This window comes from Nannospalax galili, unplaced genomic scaffold (assembly GCF_000622305.1).
Source record: "Nannospalax galili isolate Female #2095 unplaced genomic scaffold, S.galili_v1.0 scaffold464, whole genome shotgun sequence".
Taxonomy (NCBI): Eukaryota; Metazoa; Chordata; class Mammalia; order Rodentia; family Spalacidae; genus Nannospalax; species Nannospalax galili.
Genome location: NW_008350326.1, coordinates 176,681 through 194,061, shown reverse-complemented (window position 1 = coordinate 194,061; position 17,381 = coordinate 176,681). Strand labels below are relative to the sequence as shown.

The window sequence follows — 17,381 nt, the reverse complement described above, 5'->3', positions numbered from 1 at the left end:
TGGCTCTCAGCACCTCAGACTGCAGGGCTGTTCCTTCTACAGCCACCTTTCCATCTTAGAGGTTTCCTTCTGCAGAACACCTTTCTGCAGATTGCTGACCCCTTCTCTGGGCCGGATAACCCTCCCTCACTTCTACAGCCATAATAGATTGGTCAGCTATCTTTGTAACTAGTCTAAAGCTTCTACAGGGCAAGGGTAGTGCGTCTTTTTTGATCCAGAAACAAGCATCCTGCAGTTGTTTGTTGATGAATAAAAGCGTCCTAGACAAAGCTACTGGACACTATTGGAAAGAAAGCAACATTTTCTGATGACAATGTTGCATTAGCTTGGTTTCTTGTGCTTACAGCAGCCGTCGTGGAAGCAGCCTGCAGTCTTATTGGGGCAGTGTTCACGGTTCTTTGCACAGCTTCCCACTCTACAGGTTGTCTCAGAATTATCAGTCACACGAGTTTATTTTGTGTTTTCTTCATCTGCTACTGCTTAGTCAGAGTTAGGCTGGGGGGAAGAAGTATAACTCGGACTTCCTGAAGTTCCTGTCTGTCAAATAGAGAAATATTATTTCATGTAGGAAATTATTGTTTGAATTTTATTTGTATTCAGGAACCATCCAAACAGAATGGGAAAGGAGTCTGGCTCTGAATTGAAGCACACACACGTGCACACATACACACACGCACACACATAAGCACACGCACACACGTACACATGCACACACTCACAAACACACGCACACAAACACACAAACACACACAAACGCATGCAAACAAACACATACACAAGCACACACAAACGCATGCAAACAAACACATACACACACACAAACACACACACACATGCACACACAAATACAAATATGTTCAAGAGCATAAAGAACAGCACATGATGTTTATGTGCATTCGTGTGGGGAATGAGAGATCTCCGGGGGTTTCTGGTCTCCTGGGTTTGTGTCTGATGCGTGCACGCAGTGCATCAGTTACTCAGTATGAGGAAATGGCACTCAGAACAGATACACCTCATTTTCATGTTGATCATGTTGATTAACACCCCCCTCTCTCTCATCATGTTTAGGTGTTACTTGGAAGATGGAGCTTCAAAGGGTGCCTGGCTGAACCGGTCAAGTATCATTTTTGCCGGAGGTGACAAGTGGTCAGTGGACCCTCGAGTTTCAATTTCCACATTGAATAAAAGGGATTACAGCCTCCAGATACAGAATGTGGATGTGACAGACGACGGCCCATACACGTGTTCCGTGCAGACCCAACACACACCCAGAACGATGCAGGTTCACCTCACAGTGCAAGGTATTGTTTCTAATCCAAATGCTCTACATTGGGAAGGCTGTGATTGAAATGTCTGATACCAAGCTATAAACATGCAAACACATGTCCCAAAGGGCCACCATGTGAAAAGCCGTGTGTGAAATATCCAACATTGATAGAAGGCTGTGATTGAAATGTCTGATACCAAGCTATAAACATGCAAACACATGGAGTCAAGATGACTCCAAAGCTACCAGCAATATTGAAGGATGGTGTCATTTCCCTCTGAGAATTAGATTCTAGGTACCATGTGTTTACTTAGATGTGAGTTACAATGAAAGTGCAGCTTTCTAGAGAGACTTCAATGGCGAGTCATTGGAAAGATACTTACAATGTGTCTTAGGTCTGATTTAATTTCAGAAGATAACAAATGATGCCATCCAACCAATAACTTCCCAGTACGCATGTGTTCCTCTGCAGACTTAAATGTAAGAGCCCACATACACCCAATGCAAATATCTTTCAAGAAAACATTTAACTCTGTGAGAATAGAAAATATGTATTTTTGTACCTTTAAATACTTGTTCTTTAGATTTCTCGCATGTTGGTTTTGTGGAAATACTGTATTCTCTGATACTCAAAATGCCTTTGCAGCAACCCTAAGAAATGCAGCAGCAAGTCACATGACAATGTGGCGTCCATTCATGAGCACTGATTACCTAGTGGGAAAGCTGAGTGAGCACCTCAGTTGGGTCTCCTCTGAGGTCCGCCTTCAACAGGTCATGGTGAAATTTTAATTTAGATGCATGAATTAGTTCTGCAACAGAGAGTTGATCTTTAACTTTCCTAAGTCACCTTTGTTCCCTTACGTAAAATAAAAACCTCAAACACAGATTCAATTATTATTAATAATTTAATTTTGATAAGGATAAATGTCTTAGTTTAACGACTAACTCTAAGAAGAAAGTATAAAATGAGAAACAAACCAATGAATTATAGATGGTTGCTGCAGTGAGGTTTATTCTTCAGAAGGGTCATATGCAAATAGATTATGGTTTTCACAGGAGCCCACCATTTTGTGCATTGCTGATGTCTGAGCACAGGGTCCTGAGCATTCCAGGAGCGTGCGTTACCACAGACCCACACCTACAGCCCACGTCCAAGATCCCTGAGGACAGATTGTCGGGCTTCAAATGTGGGCATGAAATGACTAAACACAGATCCATTTCTTCTCTGCCCCGCCTGACCTGTCCTCATGTTCGATTCTCTGCCTTTTGACCTGAATTTCCAGGACAAAGACCACAGAGAATTTTTATTGTCTGAGAGAAAACGTGTCTGGATAATGCTGTGTGGTAAGGGTAAAACACAGACACCTGCTTCCGTACTGCAGACTTTAGGTTCCCACTCTGTATTTCACAGTCCTAAATATATCCCCGTTCCACCTCCTTCTCTTTTCTCCCACGTCACACCTTTATGTTTGAACCTGAAAATGTTTGCATGCCCTGTCCAACACCTGTTTAATTCCCTTGAGGTTTCTTTCCAACTTTTTACTTCATCGTCTCTTTTGTACAGTTAAACATTTTAAAGTTATTGCAAGCCTTCTAGGGCAGTACTAGTCTTTGAAGGTCATTTGATGATCATTAACTTCTGAGCAGTTAAAAATGTACTTGCAGAATGTTTCTATCAGTGTGGTACTTTGTTCCTTTAGAAAAAGGAAATGTGTGGTACTCTTTTAAAGGTATGAGGTTGGATCAAATTAAAAGCTAATAATTTTACAGTATTTATGAACATAATTACTTATTATAAGTTGATTGGCATGTGGGCCATTTTCCAATTACATTAATAAAGTTCAGGGAACACATTAATAGGCTTGTCAGTCAATTCAAGAACTAAATAAATGTCATAAAAAGGTAATCCTACTTGAGTTACAATGCCTCTCAGTGAGAAGAATGAATGGATGTGCACAGATGCTCAGGTTTATCTGCCAATTATGAAGTATATGCTGTTTGCCTAACAATTTGTCAATCCTTTATCCACCAAAATGAAGAAACTTAGCGATTGAGGCAAGATACATCCATCACCTCTGTCAAACATCCACTCACAAAGCTCAGCTTCAATTGGTGCAATGTGTACTCAGAGGATGTAGATTTAAAACACATTTTATAATGATGCAACAAAGAGGCCTGTGAACACAGGAGTTGTGCACGGGGATCTGCTGGTGCTATTGATTTCTTGGAATTATTTGTATAAATAAATTGTACAATAGAGAGGAATGTTGGAGAAGTTAGTAGACCGTCTGACCCTGAATTTCCCCCCACAAAATGAATAATTGCCTGTTTTCTCTGACTACTAGTGTCCTCACTTGAAATATGACTCAAGGCAGGCAACTGTTCAGCTAACAAAAATGAAAAAAGGCCAGCCAGCAGAACACAGCCCTGCTGAGATTGTGTGCTTTCCACTTCAAAGGCTGAAAGCCATAGTGAAAAAGGCATTCAGTCCAACCGCAAAAGTCTCAAAACCTTGACAGTTTGGACATCGTTCTAATTGTTCAAAAGTGTAAAGCCTTCTCTGACACTTAAGGTAAAATATTAGTTCTAAGTCCCTGTTAAAACCTCGAAGCAACAGGGTGTTTGTCAGAGTAAAGATTTGCAGCGTAAGTAAACAGGAAAATAACAGGGAAGGGTTAATTAAAAGTGCTGCTGAAACTCAGAGGTTAACGTTGGCTCCACCGCCTCCGTGGTAGATGTGAGTTCTGGTGGGTCCAAGCAGCTACTGTCCCCTGACCTTGGTTTTCAAACTACGTGACCACTCGGTTGGGCTGTGCACTCAATTCCTGTGGTTTTCTTTGGAAGACGTGGTGGCTTTGTTGAGGAATGTCTCCCATTGACTCCAGAATCTGGAAACTTGTTTCCAGCTGGTGGCACTGTTTGCGAAGGTCGTGGCGTCTTTGGGACGTGCAATTCTGCTGGAGGGAACATGTCTCTGCAGGAGCTTTGGGATCCAGAGCCTGGTCCCCCTCCAGTTCCTCTTTGCCTGTTGTGTGCTGGGCGATGTGAGTCCTCAGCTTCCTGCTCCATCCCTCATCCCGCAGTTTTCTGCCATGCCTCCTCACCTCATGGCCTCTAATCCCTCTGGAACTCTAAGTCCAAATAAACTGCCTTGGTCATGGTGTTTTAACACAGACAGAAAAGGAACTAATAAAGAGGACATTCACAGTTTCTAGCATCTAACTTCCTCAAGTCTCTGACACTTAGTATCACCTTCACAGCTACCTGAATACCCCTCTGCAAGGCTGCATGTGCGGACAGCAACCCTGTCACATGGCTCCGCCTCCCAGGCCACCTCTGAAATTGGGTAGCAGCCGCTGTGACCCAACAGTTCTTGCTTATGTCATGCTTGGAAAGCCTGCATCACAGACATTATGCCAAGATCTGCTATTCATTTGAGAGGATCCAACCCTGTTCGCTCTGCAGCTAACTCAGCTCTCGATGTCTGAGCACTGAGCCTGGTGATACTTGTCCCTAGGCACCCCTACCTCAGAAGGTTCCCCAACTCTGTCTTCTCAAGGGAAAGTCAGCTGGGTTGACATTTTTATTGCCTGAAACCTGCCGTAGACAGGGTCTGGTCATTCCTGGAGACCTGAACTTGTCTTTGTTGTGGTCACTTCCAGTGCCTAGAGGCGCTGATCTCCTTACCAAACACATCCTCTGTACTCACAGACAGCAACTACTTTTGTGAGGAGACTGAATGTCTTTCACGTGTTTGTGCTTGACTTTTGCACCCAATTCTCACCGTAAGCATGACTAAAAGCAGCAAGCAATAACTATACCATACCCAGGATGCTGTTATGATTAGGTTTCCTTGTCTTTTATTTTCAAATTCAATCTCATTCAAAACCTCAGGACATGGAAAAATAGTCAATTTTTGTTCCTCATTGTATTCGAATGATATTGTAATGAATGACTTTTGTCAAAGTCCCCGAAGAGGCTTCATGTCCCTCTAAAACCCCATGAGGACAATCCTAGAGTGCTTTGTACTGTGGAAATCCTAGCACTCCACACTTTCCTATTCTCTCTCCTGACCTGTTTCTCCAAACTCTTCCAAACGCCTCCTGCCCTGCCAGCAGTTTGTCAGGCTTCTGAGAGACAGTCAGGTCATAGCAGCAACAACCCAACTCCTAGTGCCAGTTTTCTGGATAGTTGCCTCATCGCTGTGACAAAATATCTGAGACAATTGAACTCGGGAATAATTTCGGTTTTCACTGTCAAAGGTGACTGTCTATCACAGTGGGGAGGGCTGGGTGGTGCAAAACAGTTCTCATAGAATTCAAGAAACAGAGAAAGTGACTCAGAACGTTGCCAGGATGTGCTCTATCTCACCAGGACACTCTCTCCAGTGACTTACGTCTACCAATTTTGTCTCTCCTCACACATCGTCTCCCAATGAAGCCGTCAGTGACTTAAATCATCCCTTAGATCTACTAATCTCTGGACACATCCTCATACACACACCCAGATGTGTGCTCCCTAGTCTCCTAGGTGTTCCAACCTGTCAAATCCCCCATTAAGATTAACCTGCCCTTTTACGAAAGCTGCATTGCAGTTTTCCTCTGAGCAGCACACAGCACTATGGTTCCAGTGACTTCTTAACTGTACTGGGTTCCCCAAGGTATCTGACTGCCTAGAGTATTTGTGGTAGACTTCTCTAATGACTTGGAAAGTAATCAGCAGACCACCCTCACAGATGAGTCCTTGGGGAATAAATTTCAGGTTCAGAGTGACAACTTGCCTAGGGTGAGACTCTGCTGACAAGCTCACTAGTCAATGCCTGGTTTGAGGCAGTGGAGTGATCACTTTCCTCACAGCACACTGTGAGGTAGCTCTCAGGGCCTGGTTAGCTCAGAGCTCTGCCCCCTGCTGTGCAGTACGCACACCAGCTCTTGATCTTTCTTTCAGTCTTCTCTTGCCACAGGATTAAGTCACAGTGACTTTCCATATTACATATCACATTTACATATTAAAATCTTTCTTCGAATATCTCTACTCAGTGGGGTCCTTGCTTGGCTTCACCATCATTTTGCATGGTAAGCAGAATGACAGCAAACTTGAACGTCATTTATTACTAAATTCTGTTTTATGACAGAAGGGATCTCAAATGACTTTTAAAGAAGTAATTGGTCTTCCAAGATAAACAGAAGAAATAGGGACAAGGTCAGTAAGGCAGGAGTGGGGTGCACTTAGTGCTGAGGCCACACCATAAACCCCTGGGGTGGTTCATCCATCTTTTCAGAGCCGAGTCAAGTATTTAGCCAACAGAGGGGAAATCAGGATCAGTCACTCATCTCATGGTTCAAAGACTGAACACTTTCTTGGTGCCCTGACCCTGTTTCTCTGAGAGGAGAGACATCTCTGTGAGTCATCAGAGAATCTCTGGAGTTGGGAAGCTCCCAGCAGGGGTTTGAAGGACACACAGCCCTCAGTTCCTGGGCTGCTCTTCTTAACACCTACCGACATAAACTGATGTGAAGGACTTTTCTAAATTAAAAGTTAAATCAATCAGATACCACCTTAACAATATGTAGATGTCTTTTGGTTATTCCCTTAGTAGAAAAATAAATCTTAGAACCTAACTGTTCTAAAGTAATGTTCCACAAATTCCTTTCTTTCAATGAGTCTTCGATGCATCAATTGCTCTAAAATTATACTTACTGTTGAATATCAGAATGATAGATATAAATCCATATTCTTTAAAGACCAGAATTTCTAAACTTAATGCCAACATTTTTTTATGAATGTTGAAATTTGACCTGATGCATACCAGAACAGAGGGATTCACATGCAGTTATTGAACGGGTTCATAAGCAAGAACATCTCAGGACCAGGGCCAGCCTTTCCCAAAAGATCTGAAGTGGGAGACAGCCCTAGTCCTCAAATAAGTAGGTGGAAACACTGTGCACATTGGAAAGTTGGGCCATTGCTCTGAAGCAGTGAAAGCTGCAAACTTTTTAGCAAGTGACAAGATGAAACTAAAGCAACCTTGTTAGTACGAGGGACCTCGAGGCAGAGCCCAGACACAAGGGAGATCTCGCACAGGACTGACACCAGCCCTGCTCTGCCATCCATGTTGAATTTACATGCATGGGAAAAGTCACCCTCATACACAGGAACCCAGTTTTGGACACGACGAAAACAAAGAAATGGACAAAGGCTCCTAACACGCAACATCAACATTTTTAGTATAAAAGCAACCACCAGCTGAAATTTAAGAAATAAACCAATGTTTCCACAACTTTGCTGTATATTATGTCTTTAGCCCCCCAAATTCTTTGACTTTAAGCAATGTAATTTCATGACTTATCTGAAAGATAAAATAGTTACAAAATATAATCTTAGATGAAAAAGGTGAATTTATGATGGGTTAGCTACAAGTAAAAATCTTCCACGTGACCTTAGCACTTATGTATATGACTTTTCTTTAGTTATAGCTGAGCAACGAAGAGAAACTCCTAGAAATGTTTTGCATGTGATGATGTGTGCCTGCCCTTTGCCTGATTAAAAAAAAATGCTTGCTTCTTTACCTTTTTAATTTGGTTAAAAGTGATAAAAAATTAATCAAGATCAGTATAAAAGCTACCATCATTTTCCCCAGGTACCCTGTCTATAGGAAATATTTAAGATGTAAAAACACAGGCATACTATTGAGGTCAGGGTTATTATGTAGACTGCTTAGATAATTATACCTAACGTGAAATTTCGGGAAAAGCTCTTTCAGGTACATTTATCAACTTTATGTCAGTAAACATATTACCCTAAATAATCACACAGATAAACTTAGGTCCCTCTTCTCTGGTTATAGAAGGTAAACATTGTAAGGTAATTATATATTGTATAACTATTAAAAATTAAAGCATTCTTAGATCTACATTTTCTGTTTTCCTTTCATACAACCCTTCTGATTAGAATAGTTTATGATAACCAGGCAGGATGCATGAGATCAGCCTTGCAGAAATTCCACTCAATTCTATATAAACAATATGACATGATTTAGGCTATTGTTTTATCTAGTATGGCTCACAAGAAAAGTTTGTTGAACTATTTTTTGTGTGTGACATTTTCAAACATCAACTTTTATCCATAATATGTATTTTTTTCTTCTAAATACTATTTCTTTTATGACCTTTTTTGAAAAATATTTGTTTTTTTATTATGGGTGTATCTCTGTGTATGGGGATATGGGGGAGGAGGGGCTGCCACAGAGGCCAGAGGCATTGGATGCCCTGGAGCTGGAGTTACAATTAGTTGTCAGGCACTGGATGCTGGGAACTGAAGTTGGATCCTCTGCTAGAGTTAAGTCATGTTCTGAATGTGGAGCCGTCTCTCCAGCCTGCTCTTTTACTGTCTTTAAAGTGGGTTTTCCAGCCACTGGTCTTCTGTCATTGAGATAAAGAGGAAACTAAAAAGAAAAGATAGATATCAATAAATATTTTTCTTCTAAATGATTTTCTCTGTATTTTCAGTTTGGGGCTGGTTTCTCGTAAGCCTTGGGTCTTGAGCTGAGCACCACAGCCCCATGCCGGGTCACAGAACTGCATGCAGAGACCAAGTAAATTTGCCAAATTTGCCAAGGTTTTCTGAATGCGCAGTGACCCAAAATAATAGTAATAATAATTCGGCTCAAGTGTGTCATGAATCCCAGGTGTTTCTGTCAGGCCATGCCTTGTGGCAACACACACCTTCACTACAGCCTGGGATCTCAACATGTATGCTTTGTGCTGTGAATGCCATCACACCATGCAGGGCCAATAGATGTTGCTCAGGTTCCAGACACCTATACACTATGATTTCCTACCACAATGCTTCAGAATGTCTCCATCAAATTAGATTGTCTTTGGACTGCACTGCATTAGAATGTTCAATTTAAAATGTGGCAGTTTGCTTTACTTACTTAAGATGCGTAAACAATCATTAAATAAATGCATTTTGTCTTGCAACTAGAAAAGAATATCCAACAATTTCTTAACTGTCCGGAAGCATTTTGTAATACTTAATCAGGACTATGATTATAGTCGAAATATCAAACAACTCTGAAAATAGTTGAAGATGCTCTGCCTCCTGAAGTTAAAATATTCTACCAAGATCTAGTTCTTTATGGAAAAATAAGCTCACTCATCTCATTAGAATACAAGTGTGGTACAGAACTGCCTTCTGTCTGCATCATGCCCTGTCGTGTGTACCACACAGCCCCGAATCTGAGTCACACCCTGTCATGTGTACCACACAGTGCTGCCTTCCATCTGAGTGATATTTTGTTGTGTAGAAGAGAATCAGTCACAGCAATTCTTTTGTAACAGCAAAGGGAAAATTACGGAGTTTTAAAAGAATACCTTTGGGGCTGGAGAGATTGCTCAGAGGTTAAGCACACTGACCGCTCTTGCAGAGGACCTGGGTTCAATGCCCGGCACCCACTTGGCAGTTACGAACCATCCTTCACTCCAGTTCCAGGGGAATCCGAAGCCCTCTTCTGACCTCTGCGGCATTGCACGACACGCCTGCACTCACATACATGCAGCTGATACACTCATACACATAAAATAAAAAATAATGAATAAAATAGTTTAAAAAAAGAATACATTCATCCTGTGCCAATAAGCAAGGTTACACTTTGATGCTGTGGGTCCTCTGGGAGTCGGGTGCCGATTGGGGGAGTGACTGGGACAAAAGCCATGGGTGTGTGTTTTGTGATAAGTGTGTGTGAGAAGTCTGCACGGCCTCCTCCTCCTGTTCTCAGTCTCAAGGATAGAAGCAGGGAGGTGGGATGTGCGGGACTGAGGAGCACAGAGTGGGATTCACTTTGCTCAGCCCCCTGGTGTCTCACAGCATGCACTTGATAACTGACTATTCCGCGGGTGGCTCCTGACCAGGGTTCTCAGGGTTTGTGGAATGCCGCACTGAATGTTGGACAGAACTTGAAGGTGGGACCTAGGTTCTAAACATTTCTGACTCCCAGACATCCTGGACAGAGCCTGACACATGCTCAGTGTTCAGTAGGGGTTGGTTGGGTACATGAGGTACTGTTTTTTCCTTCCCCGGCTTTATGCCAGGCCTTTGCTTAAGCTGTGCCTTCATGTACTGATGCTATCTTTAAGGCATTAGTACCAAGAATGCTGACATGACAAGAAAACATTTAAATTCTAGGATTAGCCAGGAATTTGAGACTTTGGTTGCTTATTTTCATGCTGTGTCCTGCCATCCTGATCTCCCACTAATCCCCATGGATTTGCAAACACAGACTGGTGATTGCATGTTGTAGTCCAAAAATAATAAACCAGATACCAGCATTTAAAAAATTGGTCCCAGTAATGCTATTTTAACGGGCAGGGAGAAACCTGCTTTACATGGGGAAAAGTTATAAACTCACAACCAAGTGTCCTAGAACCAGGCAGAAGGACAAGATTAACATTTGAAAGGGGCCAAGGACCAACACTGAAATTTCTCTCAAATATTTCACTGACTGTGCTGGATAGCTTTAGTGTCAACTTGACACACACCTGGTTTGAGGGAGCCTCAATTGGGGAATTTTCTCTGTTGGACTGGCCTGTGGCCATGTCTGAGGGGCATCTTCTTGATGAGTGATGTGGGAGGGCCCAGCCCACTGTGGGTGGTACCACCCCTGGTCATAGGTCGGCCTGTGTTGCATAAGAAAGCAGGCTGAGCAGGGGCCAGGGAGCAAGCCAGTAAGCAGTGTTCCTCCATGGCCTGTGTTCCAGCTCCTGCCTCCAGGTTCCTGCCCTGAGTTCCCACCTTGGGCTCCCTGATGAACTGTGACCTGGGATACGTAAGCTAAATAAACCCTTTCCTCCCCAAGTTGGTAGTGGTCAGAGTATTTTGTCATAGCAATGAAGAACAAACTAGGACACTGACTATTCCAGGTTTTGATCTGAGGGAATGGGTGGAGGGTTACCTAAAAGGAGGGGAGGGTTGCTGTTAACTGTGAAGTCAGGAAAGCCGGGCCCCATGCAACATGTGTGTCCATTGCTCGGGGTTCCTTCAGATGACAGAGCCCACTCATAGTCTGAGTGTGAAATGTTTCCCTCAGGCTCAAGGGTTTGAACACTCCAGCCCAAGCTGGTGGTGCTGCCTCCAGACGCACTGGGGGTGGGCCTTGAGGCTTTGTAGTCACAGCCCACTTCCTTTTCCCTCTTTGCTTCCTGAGTGTGGATGCAACTTGACTTGCTGCTTCTAGCTGCTGCCCCCAGATCAGCCCTGCCTGTTACCCCGTCTTCACCATGTGATGGACTGTATCCCTCCAGAACTGTGCTAAAACAAACCCTTTCTCCACTGAGGTGCAAGGCATTTTATCACAGCAAGGAGAAAGTACCAAGCCTTCCACTTTAACAGCCTTCAGGATAAATGCCATTAAATTCATTAAAGACCTGCGCTGCCTCATTCTTTCAATACCTAACAGTGCCAGTAACTTTGCTAGAAGCTGGGCATGCAGTCCTCCCTCAAGTCCTCCGCTCAGTAGCAGGAATCTGCCTCTGATTCTCTTTGCTCTTCAGAGAAGGAAATTACGCTGGTGCTCCGGTGTGCTGTGAAACCTTGAGAATTAGATAAAAAAGACAGTCTCTCAGAGCCTGATTTACAGAACATTCCACTGTTATTTCTTCCTTTGTCCAAAGAGCTCCTCTCGTGCGTAGCCGGGGCCTTTCTTCTTTCTCTCTGTGAATTAGGATGTAATTGATACTGTTCTCATTGGTTTCCAAGAAATTCTAGTTATGACTATAAACAATAAAGTTAAACTGTAAAATACTAGTAAAATTAATTACTGTCTCTTCTCCTGGGGAGATTCTATGTGAATAAGTGATAAATTCATACTGATGTTAATGTTTTGAGCTAATTTGAAATAATTCTGTATTTTTGTGGGCTAATTGCTATTCTAAAATGAAAAAGTACTAGTGTGCACTGACCACTCACCTACTTGCTGTGGTACCCTCTCCCCCCTCTCTTTATGCTGAGAGGTCTGAGCTCTGGGCTCAGGTCAGGATGCCTGCACACTGGAGTGTTGACAGACATGTCGCTGAGCTGCAGCCCCTCTAACACTCGTCTTTGTAGATTTTTCCTTACTTGAGAAACAACTCTATTTTTATTGGAAATACCAAGATTGGTTCTTATTTGGCTGAATGGCTCCTGGCTGATAGTGATCTTCTCAAGTATGTATTACCTATAACTCTTCCCAACAGGTGGGTTCCTAAGCACTCCCCCATATAGGCAAGCATTTTAATGAAAGATAACGACCACTTCATATTCTTGAAAAGTACATCCTGTTTGTGAGTTCAACAAGCAAAGTTTAAAACCAGCCTTAAAATTAAGTACACATATGCTGGTATCTCAGATTTACTAAACTAATTATTGGAAATTAAGATAAATGTGGGAGGAAAGCTGAAAGTATGCATAATTATTAAACGTTGGCATTTATGTGAGCCCTGGGCTTCTCTTTATTAGCTTTTTGGGTGTAATTATCATTAACATTTCAGTTGAATCTTTAATGAGTATCAGAGCTCCAAAAACACAGTGGAGTGAATGGAGAGAACCGCCTCTCATTGTACACACAGACTGCAGCTTTAAGAACCACAGCAGCCTGGGGAAGGGTATGCAGTGTGGCTAAGTGCTCACCTGGGAGCAGGGAGCTGACCAGCAATATTCTGGGCCTCAGTTATTACTGCTGCACCCGTGCCTGTGAGTAAAGCAGTGAAGAGACATTTGGGACTTTGCTGTAGTGGGCCGTCTGAGTGGGACAGTAGTTCTCACATCAACAGAGCACAGTCTTTGGAATTTTTCTTGCTGGCTATTCATTGCTACAGGTACTAACAAAGGTCAGGAAATAAAAATTAATCTTTCCTTTCAAAAAAAACTTATTATCAGAGGGCTTCCCAGAGCTGGAAGTAACTGAGGGACCTCACGTGAGTCGGGCTGGGCAGAGCAGCTGTGAGGCTCAGGAAGTCCTCTTTTTCCTGGAGGTCACTGTGCTGAGGTTGTCAACCACCCAGAGCTACCTAGAAAGAGACACTCAGTGGAGGAAGGGTGTTCTGGATCAGGCCGGTCTGTGAGGGACTGCGGCAACTGCCATGGGTGATGTGGAAAGATCCAGCTTGATGGTGGGCATTTCCCTAGTTTGGGGCCCTGGACTATATCAGAATAGAGAAAGCTCGCGGAGCTCGGGGCATGCGTGCGTTCTCTTCTCGTTGCCCTGAAGCTCCAACCGTTCCCCACTGTGCTGGACTGTGGCCTGGAACGGTGGGCCAAAATAAACCCCTTTCTCTCTTACATTGCTCTATGTCAAAGTATTTTATCACAGCAACAGAAATCAAACTAAAAGAGTCATCAGAGCCAATGTCTGGGGTGAAATATTTGGAAGGGAGAGGGACTTGACTCACTGAGGTGCCGAGCAGGAAACACTGGGTAGTGGACACTGGAAGTGATCCTAGGCTTTAGAAATGCGAAGCTGGGTGGGCAGTGGCTTCAAGATCTCACAGTTGCTCAGGAGCCAGTGGGAAGTGTGATGCCACCTCAACAAGGGGAACACACACTGGAGGACTAGTGGGGCCGGTCACATGCTTCAGACAGGCCGGTGACCTCTGAGACACCTCCCATAAGAGGTACACTCAGAGGGACCCTTAGATGTGATGGCATGATCCATGATCTCATACAAGAGGTGCAGTCAGAGGGATGCTAAGATGTGATGTCATGATCAGCAGTACAGCAGGTACAGTCATAGGGATCATTAGATGCGCAGCTCCTGAGACGTGAAGATGCCACTGAGGGGAAGTGAGATGTTGATCAAGCTGACAAAATAGAGCTGAGATTTTAAACAAATTTCCCAAACTCTAACAAAACTTTGTCCATTGATGTGGTATCACTTGTGAAGGAGGAAGAGTTTTACCTTAAGAAAAGGGACAGTGTTGATCCAGATAGGAAATTTACTTAAATTGAGGGTCTTTAACCAAGAAGTGTATTAAAGTTTATGTAAGTAGCTTTAATGATAGGTAATTTTATTATTATTTTGTTCCCAAAGTTTGTAACAATAATTGAAATATTTTATGTGACAAAGGCAGAAAAGAAGTTGAGAGAACTTAGTAACATCAGCCAACAACTTCCCCTGAAGGCACTGTGTCAGATGGGTCTGCAGAGCCGTGTGCTGAACAGGCTGCAAGGTAGGAGGCTGCGCTCCTTGTCAGACCTTGAACAGGACAACAGTCCTTGGTTAAAAGGTGATTCCACCTGCCTCTTTTCACATCAACCTGGAGTAGAAGCAACACGCAATCATGTTTTAATTTGAGGAGAAGAAAGTCACAGCGGATGGCACTGAGGAAGAACAGTGGGTGGACCACGGCTGGTCCACTTGCACTGGGCAAGAGAAGGAAGGACGGGTATGGGGTAGAGAGGTTGAACTTATGAAAGTGAAGCTGGCCTGGCAGGATGGCGCAGTGGGCAGGTAGAGACACCTGCCATCAAACCTGATGGCCCGTATTCCGTCCCCAGGACGTACGTGGAAGGGGAAGAGAGCTGACACCCATTACACTTGCTCTGACTTACATATGTGTTGCAGCACACACACACACACGAATAAATGCAAGAAATTTTTTAAAAAGAAAGTATACACTTATTTTTTAGTTGTATCTACTAACTGTTTGAAATCATGTAACATTACATATTTTTGTGGGTTGCTATACCTAGAATGATCATTGGGATTATGCGGCATGAGAGTTGTGGACCTCACTTCGCAGATACTCCATTTCTATGAGTTTTAACCGATAAACTTGACCTTCACACTCCACCTGTTCTGCAATGTGTTTTGAGCAAACAGTGGGATGAAGTGAAGTGAGCTGGGCTTTGAGTAGTGAACTGGGGTTTGAATGACCAAGACCTAAATGTCAGGAGAATAACACAAAGCAAAAAACTTTTTTTAAGATTCAGAACACTTGACGTTTTTAAGACACAGCATTCCTAAAAAGAATTTTAGCAGAAAAGCTATGTGTATTTTTCAAAGTAACATAAATTTACCCTTGAAGCTTTTGACCTAATGAATATTTCTGTGGATAGCTACTTTAAGGCCCATTTTGGACAAAAGGAAAATTGCTCTAAGGTGTTTACTTAAATAACGGAGAGGCCTTGTGCTGCACTGGTGACCCTACTCAAAGGCAGCAGGCTGCCAGGACTCCCCTGTCCCTTGTGGAGGGTGGTCAGCTCTGTATACATGGGAGTGCCTAACCCTGAACTTGGAGGGAGGCACTGTCCTACTTACTAAGTTGAGCATGTGTGGAGATGGCTGCAAGGCTTTTGTGTTCCCAGCCCACACGTCCTCAGCTTTAACTGTAAGATGTGTTCTCTTTTAGTGTCATGGTGCATGGGTGGTGATCTCTTCCTGAAACCCAAACTCAATCTCTGCACCTGTTGACTATTCATCAGGATTTAAGTACAGAGTTCAGAAGCAAAATTATTATCTCTGTTTGTCCATTGAGACGAATGAAGGGATCGGACTTCTGGTTCATCACCTTCTACAAGGAGGGATATCTGACATATTACTAAGTGTTTTATTACCCTTCAAAGATAACCAAGTATACCAGTTTGATTTAACATGCACCTAAGTTTTCAGATCTCTCCTCATCCCACTGAGGTCCTTAAGCCCTGTGTCACCAGTATCAGCTGATACATATGGGGCATCTCAGGCACCAACTGCTAAACAGGGTGCAGTCTCCGTGGGCCTTGGTCTAGCGTTAACATAAAGCCCAGAATGGTGACACAGAGGAGGGAAGAAGGCCAGCGTGTATCCCTGTGCATGAAGCCTCCACCTGACCCTGTCATCAGATTATCAGAAATCCCTCCCACGCCCAGCACCAGGGACACCTCCTGTTTGACCTCAGAATGAAGGTGCTCTGTTTGGCTGAACAGAAATCAGACCGCTCCTGAGGAGCCTGTGTGGTGAAAAGTCAGAATACATTGCATCTGGAATTCAAGAATCTCAGGGCCTTTGTACTTAGAGATGGTATTTCTAGATTTTCATGTTTCATGGTGAATAATTGGTGTTTTGGGGGCTCTCTGAATCACCTGGAACCACACTGTCTGTTTCTTACTGTTTTGGTGGTTAGTAAGACAGAACAGAGGACATTATTTCTAAGAAGATTCATTATTCCTTTGACTTCATCCCTTAAGTAATTTTTATCATTAAAATATTCACAATGACTTACTGAATCGTCAAACTACACAAAATGGACTTCCAGATTAATTACTACTAACATTTAAAGACAGCTCTGTTGGAAGTGGGTCTAGCTGACATGCAAGCCTACCAAAGTACCTTCATATGTGAAAAGCTTGACTGTGCCAATAATCAACACAAAAACATAAAAGTCAGTGAGTCCACAAAACTAAAAACAAACAATATTCATTGTAAAACTGTAAAGTTTTTGGAACTATTCAAAATGAAAATAACAGTTTCCAGATGTTTTGAGAGAGAGTCAGGAGGGAGGGAGGGAAAGAGGAGATTGAGTGATAATATCTTCATGTGACAGGATAGCACAGATGCTTAAAGTGTGTGTGCCTAAACCAATGCCTCTATTCTGCCATGAGAAGGATGAAGGTGATACACACACTGAATGATAAATGCAGGTGGCCACACACATGAAACACTGTGACCGATGGGCAGATCACCAGAATGGTCATAAACTAGGGCCTCTCTCATTTCCAGGACAATAATGACATAGGCAGCAGGTGTCATGTGGGCGGTGGAGGAAGGTGTATCCATGCAGTTCATACGAATTACGTGCAGTGCACCCGACTTTGGTGGATGTCTAGTAACTCTGACAATGGCAGGGAGTATGTATCTTTTGCATTTGTGTGGATTTTCCGGGGCCCTTTGAGTGCTGTTTGTCAGTTCTCATGTCTTTTGAAAGACCTCCCACAGACTTGGCTTGGCTGTCAGTGATTTCCGGCAGTGTGGTGTCCCAAAACCCCAGAGCAAGTGGTATTTCCAGTTAATTTATTCGCTTAGAACTGAAAACTTTGCACCTCATTTACTTCTTCTGTTAAATGTGGGATAAAAAGTAAAAGGATGAGTTTGGTTTGGCAT

General features: G+C 43.1%; 1 protein-coding gene across 1 annotated transcript in view; it reads left to right on the top strand.

Moving 5' to 3' along the window:
- Positions 1-17,381, top strand: part of LOC103745602 (neuronal growth regulator 1-like) — a 479,137-nt gene that overhangs the window by 332,396 nt on the left and 129,360 nt on the right. The window contains exon 2 of the mRNA XM_008847560.2: positions 1,069-1,301. Coding sequence (XP_008845782.1) covers positions 1,069-1,301 — 233 coding nt within the window. The remainder of the gene's footprint in view (positions 1-1,068; positions 1,302-17,381) is intronic.